Below are 14,758 nucleotides of genomic sequence, written 5' to 3' on the forward strand. Positions count from 1 at the left end.
GGTTGACTAGGTTAGGATTGTTTTCACTGCAGTTCAGATGAATAAAGGGGAAATCTCGCAGAGACTTATAAAATTCTAACTGGACTAGAGAGGAAGATTCACACTGCAACGAAGTTACTGTGAAAATCCACTAGTCGCCACACTCCGGCGTCTGTTCAGGTACATTGAGGGAGAATTTTGCATGACCAATTCATCTAACCTGCACATCTTTTTACTGTGGGAGGAAACCGGAGCACCTGGAGGAAACCCAGGCAGACACGGGGAGAACATGCAAACTCCATACAGTCATTTGACCCAAGCCGGGAATGAAATTCAGGTCCCCAGCACTGAGACAGCAGTGTTAACCACTGTGCCACGGGGGAAATCGAGAACCAGGGAGCACAGTCTGAGGATACAGGGTAGACCATTTAGCACAGAGATGAGGAGACATTTCTTCACCCAAACTATGGTGAGACTGTAGAATTCATTACCCCAGGAAGTAGTTGATGCCAAAACATTGAATGTATTCAAGAGGCAGTTGGATATAGCACTTGAGGTGAGCAGGATTAAAAGGTTATGGGGAGAAAACCGTATTAGGCTATTAAGTTGGACAATCAGCCATGATTGTGATGAATGGCAATGCAGACTTGAAGGGCCTAATGGCCTCCTTCTGCTCCTATCTTCTATGTTTCTATGTAAGCCAAGCATCAGGAGAAGTAATCATCAGATATAGGCTCCAAGGTGAAAAATATACAATGTAATATTCGCGTTGGCATCCTAAATATCTCTTCCATGAAATTATTTTGTTTGCTAAATTGTAGAGTAACAAGATGGCACAGTGGTTAGCACTGCTGCTTCACAGCACCAGAGTTCAATTCCAGCCTTGGATGATTGTCTATGTGGAGCTTGCACATTCTCCCAGTGACTACATGGGTTTCCTTCAGATGCTCTGATTTCCTCCTACACTCCAAAAGTGTGCAGATTAGGTTGATTGATTGGCCATGCTAAATTGCCCCTTAGTGTTAGGGGGATTAGCAGGGTAAATACATGGGGTTACAGGGATAGGGCTTGGGTGGGATTGTTGTTGTGCAACAATCAATGGGCCAAATGGCCTCCTTCTGCACTGTAAGGATTCTCTGATTCTAACTTGCACGCACATTGTATTGAGCCTAAGGAAACATTCTGGAGGTGCTTTACAGGAGCTTTATTTAACAAATTCTGACACCAAACAATATAAGGAGGCCAGAAAAGTAGGTTTTACGTGAGGGCTTAAAGGAAAGGAGGAAGGTGGAGGGATGAAAATGTTGAGGAGGGAAATCCAATGTTTTGGGCCCAGGCTGCTGAAGTGGGTTAAAACTCCCCATCCCCTTGCAATAGTGGGCAAAATAATTTTGTACAACTGATCTAAAGGGGGTACATTTTGGGTGGGATGGTTCTTCTGATCTTCCACTCTTTGTTGGAACAGCAACCCTTCGAAAACATTGAGGTTTCCATAGCTGTTCCTGAAAAATTGGGACAGACAATTATTCGTAAGCTACCACCAGACAGAACAATGTTCCAGTTTACAGCGACGTCGGAATCAGTTTTCCTATTCAGCCTCAGTTCCTTCCACAGTATCCCCACCCCCTCTCTTAACACACATCACAAAGGATCAGTAACTCAGACTGCACAGCTTCTCATATTATGCCTTATCCACAAAATTGGAATAAGAATTAGATTATTGGAACTGTTTATTATGATAGGATAATTACTGTGCTGGTCTATGTCTGGACTAGCCGCTGAGAATGAGACCCACTGTCAACACTGGGTCAGATCCACAAGATTTAAATATCTGCTTCCTCTCGCTCATACTAATTCGGAGAAACTTGATTCCAATCCTAATTTCTATTACTCTCTTGGGGGCAACAAATCAGTTTTCTCCAAGAGGAAACAGTTACATTTTATTTTGCACACTTCCCTGTTATCAGTAACTGTTGGAAGGCATTCCATATGGGCTCTTTGTACAATTTCTAACAGATCGGATTTAATTCATCGTTACATAGAGTCAGATCACAGGATAGTTTTGTGCAAGTGACACATTTTTGGATGTATTTCTTTTTCCCTGCACATTCACCACCATGTAGGCAATGGAGAGATTTAGCTTACATCAGATAGGGAAAGATTTTCCAATTATGGCTGAAATTCTCTGACCTGGCCTGAAGCTGTGATTTTCCAGTTCCGCTGCAGAGAATGAAGATTTGGCTGAGCGCCAAATTCACTGTTCTCGCTGGCTGGGGAAATTACGGCCTTTAAAAACTAATTTTTAAACAGGGGAGTAAATCTGAAGACTCAATTTTAGATTGGTGCATGTGAAAAAGATTCCCTCTTCATTTTAAAAGGAGATGCCCAATATGGTAAATATTCCTGGTTCATTCGCACTCAGGTGAAAGCTGGCTAGATTCCTTTGTTGCTGTTACTAATGACAAATCAGATCTTTGCTTTTCACTTTGACAGCCACTTTGAAATGTTAAGCTGTGTGTGTCTGGACAGTAAAAACTGCAAGCTGTCAACCACAGAAATAGCCAGTCAGGGGTATAACAGAATGAACATAGGTAATATGTCAACAGGAAAATGTGTCACAAAGTCATTCCCCAAATTAATCTGTTTCTAATTTTGACACGTCTCCAGAAGAAACCAAATCTCTACAAAGTACGTTGGGAAGCATTCCCAGCACGTGTTGGAACCTCAGTAATTAAGCACAGACAAGTTCCCCTCCAACTCTCCTGGCGTTGGCAGCTAATTTATCTGCCTGCCCAGCATCAGCTGATCAGTTTGATCAATCCAGCACACTCATCTCACTCTCTCCAGCCCACCTATCTTCACCAGACTGTGCAGGGTGTCAAGAACCCAAGGAAAATGATAGTAAGAAATGTGCCCCTCGATTCTACCACCCTCCCCACTGAGCCCATCACCTGCAAGATGTCCTTGTGCCATTTGGACCTCTACCCACCACTTCTGGAGTCTTTGTGCCATCTCGTTGGCCCTTTTGCTTCGAAGCTTTTCATGCAGCCTTGTCAGGGTCCATCTCCCATCTCCTCTATCTTCCATTGTTCTTCCTCCTCATCCACCTCCTTGCCCCCCGCCTCACCCTTGCCCCATTCCTTGCATAGCCCTTCTTCCACAATGTCCCCCACTCCCAACAAAAGTCCTCATCAAGCCACCCTCCACCAGTCACTTCACACTCCAGCCCCAGTTGAACTTCAAGTCTTTGATGTGGTGGTTACACAAGTCCCGCAGCACCGTGCTGTCCAGATAGACACTGATGCGTGGCACCAGGGGGAAGGAGTCCCCAACTCCAGGTACAGGGCTGATCCAACTCAGGAACACTGGAGGATCCGTGGAGCTAGCGGCACAGTGGTGTCCATGATGACCAGTCAGTACGGAGATGGAGAGCAGGAAGTGGTCTGCTCCGGCAAAATGGTGGACAGCGCATCAGGAGCAGGGCAGCACCATGACAGCAAATTGTTACATTCAGCTCGAAGCCTCTGGTGAATTGAGGACCACATTGTACGCTGCATCAACTGGCCTTGAGGCCAACGTGATTATCCACTGGCATGACACCAGATTGGAAGGATTGATGGGAGGTCAGAGGGCAGCTGTTTTAATGAACACTCATGGATGCAAATGACATTCATGTCACCAGCCAGTGGGAAGACCAACTCACCAGTGGGAATATTGCAATGTAAATTTACACCAAGGGGCTCCTGGCTTTTTGGCTCCCAATATAGTTTCTCCATATCCATCCGCCACCATACCTGCCTCAGGCAGAATGGGAGAATAACACCAAACATCTCGGATAGTGCGGCATTTCCTCAGTTCTGCAATGGAGTAGAAACCTAGATTGTTATAGTGAATTCTCAGAAGAGGTCTTTCATCACGCAACCTTCTGAATCTGAGGCAAGAGTGCTACCAACCCGAACCACAGCTGATGCTGTAATGCTGGCAATGACATTATTAAAAATAGCTGTAACACTAGAATTCCCCTCTATAAAAATACCTCAGCCAAAAAGACACACAGTGTAGAATTACCAATGCGCCACAGATTGTATTCATTACAACTGCAAAGTGGTAAAATGGTATATAGTCAGAAAAATTAACACCAGGCAGGGTGAGAAGAGGGAATTAAAAAGGAGAAAAAGATAGGTCGTTTTACCTCAGCACCGGTAAATCCAAACTGAGAAGCAATGTCATAGAACAATGGAAATTACAGCACAAGAACAGGCCTTTTGGCCCTCCAAGCCTGCACCGACCATGCTGCCCAACTGAACTAAAACCCCGTACCCATCTCTATCCCTCTACTTCCATCCTATTCAGGTATTTGTCCAGATGCTCCTTAAAGCTCACTATTGTATCTGCTTCCACTACCTCCCCCGGCAGTGAGTTCCAAGTACCCACTGCCCTCCGTGTAAAAAAAAACTTGCCTTGTACAGCTCCTTTAAACCTTGCCCCTCACACCTTAAACCTGTGCCCCCTAATAATTGACTCTTCCCCACTGGGAAAAACTCTGACTATCCACCTTGTCCATGCCTCTCAATCTTGTTGGCTTCTACTGCCCCTCAACTTCCGTCATTCCAGTGAAAACAAACCAAGTTTGGTTTGATCGAGAATGGTCAAGAATGCTTTGATCGAGCAGACGCAGCACAAATTCGTTAAGGGGAGGTCATGTTTGACGAATTTATTGGATTTCTATGAGGGTGTGACTGGTGCAGTAGACAGAGGGGAACCAGAGGACGCGCTGTTTTTAGATTTCCAAAAGGCATTTGATTAAGGTGCTTCAGAAGAAGGTTAGGGTGCATGGAGATGGGGGTAAGGTGTTAGTGTGGATAGAGGATTGGTTGTCTAATAGGAAGCAGAGAGTTGGAATCAATGGGTGCTATTCTGGTTTGGCAGTTGGTAACTAGTCGAGTGCCGCAGGGATTGGTGCTGGGGCCTCAACTGTTTACCATTTATATAGATGATCTGGAGGAGGGAGCTGAGTGTAGGGTGATGAAATTTGCTGATGACACGAAGATGAGTGGAAAAGCAAATAGTGTGGAGGGTGTGGAAAGTCTGCAGAGAGATCTGGATAGGCTGAGCAAGTGGGTGAGGACCTGGCAGATGGAGTATAATGTTAGCAAGTGTGACGTTATCCACTTTGGCAGAAATAATAGTAGGAGGGATTATTATTTAAAAGGCAAAAAGCTGCAGCATGCTATGGTGCAAAGGGACCTGGGCGTCCTTGTGCATGAGTCGCAAAAACCCAGTCTGCAGGTGATCAAGAAGGCGAATGGGATGCTGGCCTTTATAGCGAGGGGGATAGAATAATAAAAGCAGGGAGGTTTTGCTGCAACTGTATAAGGTACTGGTGAGGCTGCAGCTGGAGTACTGTGTGCAGTTTTGGTCGCTGCACTTGCGGAAGGATATATTGGCCTTGGAGGGAGTGCAGAGAAGGTTCACTAGGCTGATGCCGGAGATGAGGGGATTAGCCTATGAGGAGAGACTAAATAGACTGGGTCTGTACTCGGAGTTTAGAAGGCCGAGGGGGCATCTTATTGAAACATACAAGATAATGAAGGGGATGGATAGGGTAGAGGTAGAAAGATTCTTCCAGCTTAGAAAGGATAGCAGGACTAGAGGGCACAGCCTCAAGATAAGGGGGGGGGTCAGTTTAGATCTGAGTTGAGGAGGAACTTCTTCACTCAAAGGGTGGTTAATCTCTGGAATTCTCTGCCCATTGAAGTGGTGGAGGCTACCTCAATACAAGAAAAGACTGATCAAAACATAGCTGCCACGTGTCACCTGTCCCATGGAATTTCACACCTAGGGGATGTCAAGGTTGACTACAAACAGGGATTCTCTTAAAAATGCAAAGTGTTGGACTTTGATCAGCAGAAATTCTATCAAGGCAATGAAATGCTCACCAACGAGATACTTATCAGCCATTCGAAGTCCCCTGAAGAGGACAAAGTAGCACCGCTTTCTTTTGAATACCATCTTGAAATGTGTCAAAAGTTTAGCGATGAAAATATTAAAAATGTGATTACTTGACCTACAACAATAACTGCAAGACGTACTAATCAAATTCCTTATTGTGAATATACAGACAGGAATTTTAAAAACTTTCTGCCAAGCAGAATCAGGAGGAAGAAAAGGAAACATCACAGTCATCTGATAACATTGCCGGAACAGAGCAGTAAAGATATCTCTCTCTCTCTCAAGCTAAAAGAGTGCCTTCACTGAAGTGTGGACCTGATCCAAGTCAACACAGGAATTCTACAGGAAACCAGTTGACTTCAAATGGCTGCAACACTCAAAAATCTTTGCCTCAAAGTCAAGCAAAGGACTTCAACATTCTTTAAACATTTTCTTGCACTCTAACTTGGGTGGCATGGTAGCACAGTGGTTCGCACAGCAGCTTCACAGCTCCAGGGATTCGGGTTTGATTCCCGGCTTGGGTCACTGTTTGTGTGGAGTTTGCACATTCTACTTGTGTCTGTGTGGGTTTCCTCCAGGTGCTCCAGTTTCCTCCCACTGCCCAAAGGTGTGTGGGTTAGGTTGATTGGCCATGCTAAAAATTGCCCCATAGTGTTCTGAGATGCTTAAGTTAGAGGGATTAGTGGGTAAATATGTAGGGATATTGGGGTAGGGCCTGGATGGGATTGTGGTTGGTGCAGAGTTGATGGGCCAAATGGTCTCTTTCTGCACTGTAGGGATTCTATGATAACTTCCTTACTTCTAAGGTCCATGTCATTGTATCATTATTTTTTTCTTAGCTTTAGAAACTAATACTTCTTTTTTGACTCAAGGAATCAAGTTTTATTTTCTCATTATCAAAATAACATTTGGATTGGAAAAGTATTTATAGGGAAAATAAATTTTAAAAGCTTTGTTGCAACTGATCAAGGAAATTGAATTGAAGGGGAGCCAATTCACTCCTGCTGACTGCACGGTGGCACGGTGTTTAGCGCTGCTGCCCCACAGCGCCAGGGACCTGGGTTCAATTCTGGCCACGGGTCGCTGTTTGTGTGGGGTTTGCATGTTCTCCCCGTGTCTGTGCGGGTTTCCTCCGGGTGCTCCGGTTTCCTCCCATAGTCCAAAAATGTGCGGGTTAGGTTGATTGGCTATGCTAAATTGTCCATTAGTGTCAGGGGGATTAGCAGGGTAAATATGAAGGGTTAGGGGAATAAGGTCTGGGTGGGATGGTGTTCGGTGCAGACTCGACGGGCCGAATGGCCTTCTTCTGTAGTGTACGGACTCTATACCTCGCTAAATATATTTAAGTCACGGGTAGATAGGTTTTTGATAGACAAGGGAATTAAGGGTTATGGGGAGAAAGCGGGAAAGTGGAACTGATCCACTTCAGATCAGCCATGATCTTATTGAATGGCGGGGCAGGCTCGAAGGGCTAGGTGGCCTACTCCTGCTCCTATTTCTTATATTCTTAAGTTTCTCCCACCTCTCCTCATAGCTAATGCCCTCCATAACCAGGCAACATCCTGGTAAACGTCAAAGAAGTAATCTTTAGAAATTCATGGCAAGGTAGCGGACTGAATTAATTTTTCATTGTATATTTATTGTGGTGTAACCTCAAGAGGTGAATACTTGTTTCTTAATACTCCTGTCTTTATTTTAGAAGATAATGCACAAAATTTATGGAGCACTATCACACTTCAGAGTGCAATTTGCCTTTGCCTTTCCAATAATGCAATAGTTTCAGCCTCTGTTCATTGACTCACTGCTGAGATTGCAAATAAGAGGTTGTTGCCAACCAAATTGACATGTGTTTTTATGGCAGAGTGATAGACATCACAAAGTCCACTGGGACTTAGAATGTGCTGCTCGTTCTAACGGTCTCTTCCTCCCCAGTCATCTCAAGCACTGAATCTCACCTTGGAGACCTTCCAACTGCTGAGGGGGGAGTAGGAACGTATGAAAAACTAATTAGACTAAAAAGATCTAAACACACAGCCCAAAATGATTACATTCCCAGTCTCAGTTCTCTAACAAGGCACACTGCAGTCATCTGAGCAGCCCTGGAATTTTTCTTTTGAATTGTGTGATCGAGGGAAAGGGTTAATTATGTGCCCTCACTTTTTCTTTAAAAGGAAAAGAAAGACAGCAAGCTGGGATAATGGGGCACTGAGCAGATGGGATAGCAGCGCACGGTCGACAGCTGGTGCACAGGCCTGAGGTTCACCCTTCAGCACCAATAAACAAGCAGCCTGCAAAATGCCTTCACCAGCCATGATGGATAGCCTCGCCTCACTAGCAAGAGGACACAAAGCACAGATTATTTGTTAAAGCCTAGAAGGTGGCAATCTTACCGTGGACAGCAAAATCAACCTGTGACACATTTCAGATGGTATCTAAATTTTAAACACCATTCGCCAGCCACTTTCGCATCAGAGCAAAAGAACAGAACACAAAGTTTTCCCGTTATGTGAAGGATACAAGTTACATTTGATGATTGTCCGTTTACCTTGTTTAGCTTCAGAAAGGAGAAAATTCCACCGAGAATTTGCTGAGGAATTGAAGAGAGGTCAGTTGAAGGACAAGATTCCAGCTCCTGAATGAATTATCTCACCCTCTTCATGAATAAATAGCCATGCAGAGCTATGGGTTCCATTTGCTGCTTTTTTTAAAAAACTCTTTTTAAAGTTGGAAGCCAAACCAGGCAAGAGAAAAGGCAGGGAATATTTCATGTATAAACCCTCCATCAGAACTGAACAAAGCGAAACAAGCATTTTAAATGTGGTTGGAAAAAGTGAGAAAGAAAAGCTGAAAAGTGAGTGATAAAATATTAGAGAGGGAGTTTAATGAGGAAAACCGGAAGAGGTGCGGGTTCGTAGAATCTCAGAATCCGGCAATTTGGCCCATTGAGTCTGCATCAACTCTGACAGAGCATCTTACCCAGGCCCACCATCTGTGACCCCACATATTCTCATACTAATCCCCCTATCTACAGATATTAGGACACTAAGCTGCACAGCACCACAGTGGCTCACATTGCTGCCTCAGTGCCAGAGTCCTGCATTCCATTCCTGGCTTGGGTCACTGTCCGTGTGGAGTTTGCATGTTCTCCCCGTGTCTGTGTGGATTTCCCCCCCGGGTGCTCCAGTTTCCTCCCACAGTCTGAAAGACATGCTGGTTAGTTACATTGACCAGAACAGATGCCAGATTATGGCGACTAAGGGAATTTCACAGTAACTTCATTGCAGCATTAATGTAAGCTTTACTTGTGACTAATAAACTTTAAACTTTTACCTTGAGTGGCAATTTAGCATGGCTAATCCACTTAACCTGCTCATCTTTGGACTGTGGGAGGAAACTGGAGCGCCCGGAGAAAACCCAAGCAGACATGGGGAGAATGCTGGTGTGGGGTTTGCACAGTCACCCAAGGCCAGGTCCCTGGCACTGTGAAGCAGCAGTCCTAACCACTGTGCCACCCTCCAACTGCTTTGGAATTCTTTAGAACCTAACCTGTGTATCACCATTTGCTTACTTATTCCACCCAAATACCTTCTAAATTAGTGCCACCCACAGACATGGATATACAGTTTTCTATCTTTCTATCCAAGCCAATGAGATGAAAAACTATACAAATTGGTGGGAAATACTGCTGATCAAACTGCAAATTACTTAGATTAAAGACTTTTATTAAAAAGTTATAAAAAGATCATTGAGGTGATAGATAAACTAAGAACATTGTATGCTCAGAAATAGTGGAATCACAGAATTGTTGACACACAGGAAGAGTCCATTCAGTCCATCGTGTCTGCACTACTTCCCTGAATGAGCAATCTGCCTCGTACCTCTTTCTCCCCACAATGCTAGCACATACTTCCTTTTCAGGTAATCCAAATCCCTCTTGTATTCCTCAATTGAACCCGACTCCACCACGCTTTCAGGCAACACATTCTTAACCACGCATCATGTCAAGAGGTTTTTCCTAATGTTGCTTTTGCCAATCACTTTAAATCTGTTCTTAATCTCAATCCTTTCAAGAATGTGAACAGCTTCACCTCGATCCATTGTCCTGAGATTTTGAATGCCCTTATCAAATCTCCTCTCTTCTCCAAGGAAAACTGTCCCAACTTCTCCCATCTATCCTCATAAGTTCTTCATCTCTGGAACTCTGCACTCTCTCCAATGCCTTCATATCTTTTCTAAAAACCTGTTGTGTTACTTTGAATCTACATTTGTGTTTAAAACCCACAACCCCCAATATAATTAGGACAATACAGCATGGTACCCAGAACTGGACTCAATACACCAACAGAGGCCGAAATAGTGTCTTATATAGGTTCATCTTCCAAAAAAGAAAAAAAAGGGACATTTTAATGGCAAACACCCATACTATATATTACTAATTATTCTAGAGAGCGGAATGCCACATTGATGATCGTGTATGAGTTTAGAAAGTAATTGCGTCTTGCAATGGTAAGTCTGATGCTGGGTTGCTCCAGGGTCACCAATTCACCAAAGAAGAATTGGCTGATGTGCCCTTTTCAGGGCACCACTAATGCATGATGGTCCAATCAAAAACATGCCAGAAATGAACATTGAATGCCAAAATAAAAAGGAAACATTCCCAACTAAACCAAGATTTCATTATTGGATGTCTGTAAGATACTCTATACTCAGCAGTTTCCACATTTCATGGAAGGCATAAAGCTTACCAGTAGACACAGCCGCTCCTTGGTCACCCTGAGGGACAAGACCGTGGAAGGGCACCAGGCCACCAGAGCAAATATCCCTCACGCTCATCCCTGACTAGTAGACCCACAAGAAAATCCACTGACTTGTCCAGCCCCACCACGACTAGAAATCAAAGATTGGCAGAGACTAAACATAGCCAAAGGATGTGAACTAGCTCCCATGGGCAACTATGCAGGGGCTGGCTCATCCATAGAATTGGGCAACAGAATTAGTTAGAACACAAAAAAAATGCACATAGCTTTGGAGATTGTGGAGGCACTTAAAAATCTGTTTCACAGTACTCCATGCAACAGCTCCCACCCCAGAACCCCATGGTGCTAAGGAATTACTTGCATTTAGCAGAGATGTTTCCTTTGCAATACCATGCCCACCAGAAGGCACAGGGGCTCTTATTAGGATGAGTGAAGGCAGCAAGGAAATGAAGAGTGTGCTGGAGTAAATTACCTAAGTGTGGAATAGCACAGAGGATTTCTGGAATATGGTTTATCTTGAGACAGTTTTCCAAAGGGAGATTACACGACTTCATACCATTGAGATATTCCACCTAAACAGTAAAATCCAGTGGAATTGGAGCCTCCTTGATGCAACCAGTGAAGTTTGGGGGGGGCGGGGGGGTGCGTGGTGATGGGTGGCACAATCTTACCAAAAGTTTTAGTTCAGGACAGGCATGAAAATGAGATTCAATTCTTTTTTTAGGCAAGGTCTTATGCACTCAGTGCATGAAAAAAAAGTAGAAAAAGGTGTTTCTTGCCTGTACTGGGCATGGTTAGGACTTAAGTCACCTGAATGCTGGCTGAGAGCAGCAGAGTGCACCATTGCACATGTCCAGGTCTCTGGAACAGAGACATGCCTCTGCTAGGCTCCACAGCCTATCGCAACCCCTCCAACCCAGAATGATCCCCCATGATCAGCAGCCTGACATGCCCACACCCCCTCCACCGATGGCAAGCCCCAATCATCCTCCTCCCTACCAATGCCTAGTGCAGAGTGGCAGCACGGCTCCCTCCCCCATCCCTAATGCAGAGGTCCTTCCTCTCCCCAACTGACTGCCACACCCTGGTCTAGCCCTGCCACTCCATAAGCCCTGCCTGATGCACTAAATTGACTGCCCAACAGGCACCACCCCCCACCTTCCCAGGGGGATCTTAATGGCCTGTGGTTCTACCAGCAAAGCCATCACAACTGGTCCCCGTTGCTGGGGACTGGCTATGATTCTCACCAGACAGAACCTTTCCTGGCAGGCTGGCCTCACACAGGCAAGCTGTCCTGGGACAGAAATCAATGTAAAAGTAGGTTTCAAACATATTTGAATTATTTATTCAGCCTCACATTGGAAATGGGCGTAACGCAGATTGACCAGCCATCCGGTGCTGGTAAGAACACGAGAGGCGAGAAACCCGAATTCTCTGCCCTTTTGATTATACTGCCCCGTCCTGCCCATCGGCCAGCAAAAGGTAATGGCAAGATTGTCCCCAGGGTCTAGCACAATCGTCATTTCCTGCAGGGTTTCAGCCACTGCCAGAACTTCTGGCACACCAGCATATATAAAAATAAATAATATATTCTAAAAATCTTACTCCATTTTTAAAATCAAAGCTTATTTGCTCCAAAAATCAGTTAAATTGAATCCAATATATAATCCTTGCATGCTGGTCAATGGACTTTTGAACAACTCACCAAAAACTTCAGCCACCCTTTCCCACTACAGTTGGATAGTAAAATTCCACCCATGTTTTGTGGTTTAAATTCAGCAAAATGCATTTGCTGTAATGTTGTTCCTTCCACTGCCATCCCAGGTATCTGACAGCTGGCACAATAATTTTAGTTAACTGGAGCAAAGTTTATGTAGCAATTGTCAATGAGCTCCAGCTTGTTTTAATTAGTGTCCCACCAGTATTTCTGGCACGTTTAGACAGATACAAAAAGGGAAAGACAGGAAGAGGTGGGCAAGAAATTTATCCTTTGATACTTGCTCATCTTCCCCTTTTTCCCCCCACCAACTACAATGTTGGACATGAAACTTTTTTTTTTGAAACCAAAATATCTCTTTTCAGCATCAAAAGTTACCACTAACTTTCCTTTACACAGTTTAATTGACAAAATTACCAAGACTCTAAAGATGAGATCAGAAATCCACCTCTTCTCCCCCACCCCAAATCAAAAACCATTTAATACCATGCTAATAATTTTGTCAATGAATAAAGTAAACATGTTACAGACATGAATAGAGATTCATGGCTCTGTCCCAGGGAAGACAAAAATATTATGGCCAGAATTTTACAGCCCCGCCATAGCGTGCTCCCACCAATGGTTCAATCGGCCATTTAAATTGCAATTTACTTCAGGGGGACTGTAATATCCTGTCAGGTGAGGGGAACTGTAAAAGCTTAGCCTAGGATTTATTAGATTATAAGTAGTCAGATTTTTATCATGGAGTTTTAGTTTATTTGCCTTCTTTTAATCTATGATTACACAGCTTCTTTGAGATTAATTGTAGATTCTGAATGAAGGTAAAAAAACACGAACATCTATTCAAGGGCACATCCATGTTTCTTTGTAAAAGTTCGAATTATCTACTCCAAATATATCCCCCTTAATTATTGGGGAAAATGTGCAAACATGTTGCTTTTCCAAAAAAAGTGAAACCCTTGAAAATGGCACTTTAAAATGAATAATTTTGGGGAAGCTGGGCTGGAAATTATACTGAACCAGATTAAAAGATTGCTTTGTTGTGACTGATGAAATAATGACTACAGGATCTGCATTCAATTAGTTTTCTTTTAATTATCCTGTTGTTGGTCCAACCGTGTAATAAAGTAAGTGGATTCTGTCTCACTGCCTCCAGTTCCCTCATCTGTAGTATCACGCTGTACTTGTAGCTGAGTTGTTTCCGTGGCTCCGGTTGTTACCATTACTGTCTGCCTCGTAGTTAAATGGTATATCAGCCATGACAATGATGTTACACCACACATCAGGGTAACTGGTGCACCAATGAGGATTGTGATGACCACAGCAATTTTGTAGAGACCATGCTTTTCGTTATTCCTTTCACTCATATTAGAACGTCTTGGATAAGTGGGAGGTGAACAAGTGTGGTGATTTTCATCATAATTAGAAAATGGAGGACACGTCAGACAGTTATTTACAGAATAACCACTGCAAGAGTAGCAAGACGAATGGCAAGGAGTGCAGGTATCCACGGTGAAACTTGTGTGAATGCCATTCTTTGTTTTATTTAAAGTTCTTGAGATATTGTAATAGTGTGGAGGACAGCTGGTAAGGCAAAGGTTTCCAAAGATGACAAAGGGACCTTGGCATTCTGTAGAGAAAAAAAAACCATGAGTAACTTCAACAAATAAAAATAATTCTAATCCAAATTTCAAATAAATCTGTTAAATTCCAACAGGTGTCCATTTGCAATAATGAACAGTACTTGACAGTTGACTTATGGATAAGCAATGAGTGTGTATTTATTCCTATGACTTGCTATTTAGCATCAGCTCTACCAGTATGCATTGACATCAGTTGTATTCCAATAATTCAGTCACTATAACTACCTTTTTTTCCCCCTACCTCCTGTCTCAGATTCCTTCTAACCCTTGTACACAAATTAATGCATGCCAGGTATATGGACTCTTGAGCAGAAACTTGTTATTTAATACAGCTGGCATTTCTTCACATGTGTGTCACCATTCAACCATGGAGCTTTCACTGTTTGAACCTGACCATATCTGCATGATATCCACAGACACATTTCAAGCAAGAGAGTTCGTGGATAAAAGGCATCGGCAGGAACCATGACAATTTCCTCCCTAGCCTTAGGACAATCACATTTGACATTTTTAAATTGCTTAGTTTTAATTTAAGTGACCCCCATTACCATCAAGCTAAATTTAGCTGAAGAGAGATTACATCCACAAACCAGCCACCTGCTGGAAGCCTTAGATTAGATCTAAATGAAGTAACTGGGGCTTCTCACATAACACTTGAGACAAAAGTCATTAAGACATTTCTGTAAACCTTCAAACCCATTAGGTTGGGT

At 43.5% G+C, this 14,758-nt stretch overlaps 1 protein-coding gene across 3 annotated transcripts in view; it reads right to left on the reverse strand.

Moving 5' to 3' along the window:
* Window positions 1–13,476: 13,476 nt before the first annotated feature.
* The window catches only part of LOC145358886 (proprotein convertase subtilisin/kexin type 4-like), a 92,997-nt gene continuing 91,715 nt past the window's right edge, over window positions 13,477–14,758 (reverse strand). For all 3 annotated transcript variants that reach the window (XM_080213260.1, XM_080213259.1, XM_080213258.1), the window contains one exon: window positions 13,477–14,035. In XM_080213260.1, coding sequence (XP_080069386.1) covers window positions 13,497–14,035 — 539 coding nt within the window. In that variant the 3' untranslated portion in view covers window positions 13,477–13,496. The remainder of the gene's footprint in view (window positions 14,036–14,758) is intronic.

The sequence above is a fragment of the Carcharhinus amblyrhynchos genome, chromosome 26 (genome assembly GCF_965287045.1).
Source record: "Carcharhinus amblyrhynchos chromosome 26, sCarAmb.v2.hapA, whole genome shotgun sequence".
Taxonomy (NCBI): domain Eukaryota; kingdom Metazoa; phylum Chordata; class Chondrichthyes; order Carcharhiniformes; family Carcharhinidae; genus Carcharhinus; species Carcharhinus amblyrhynchos.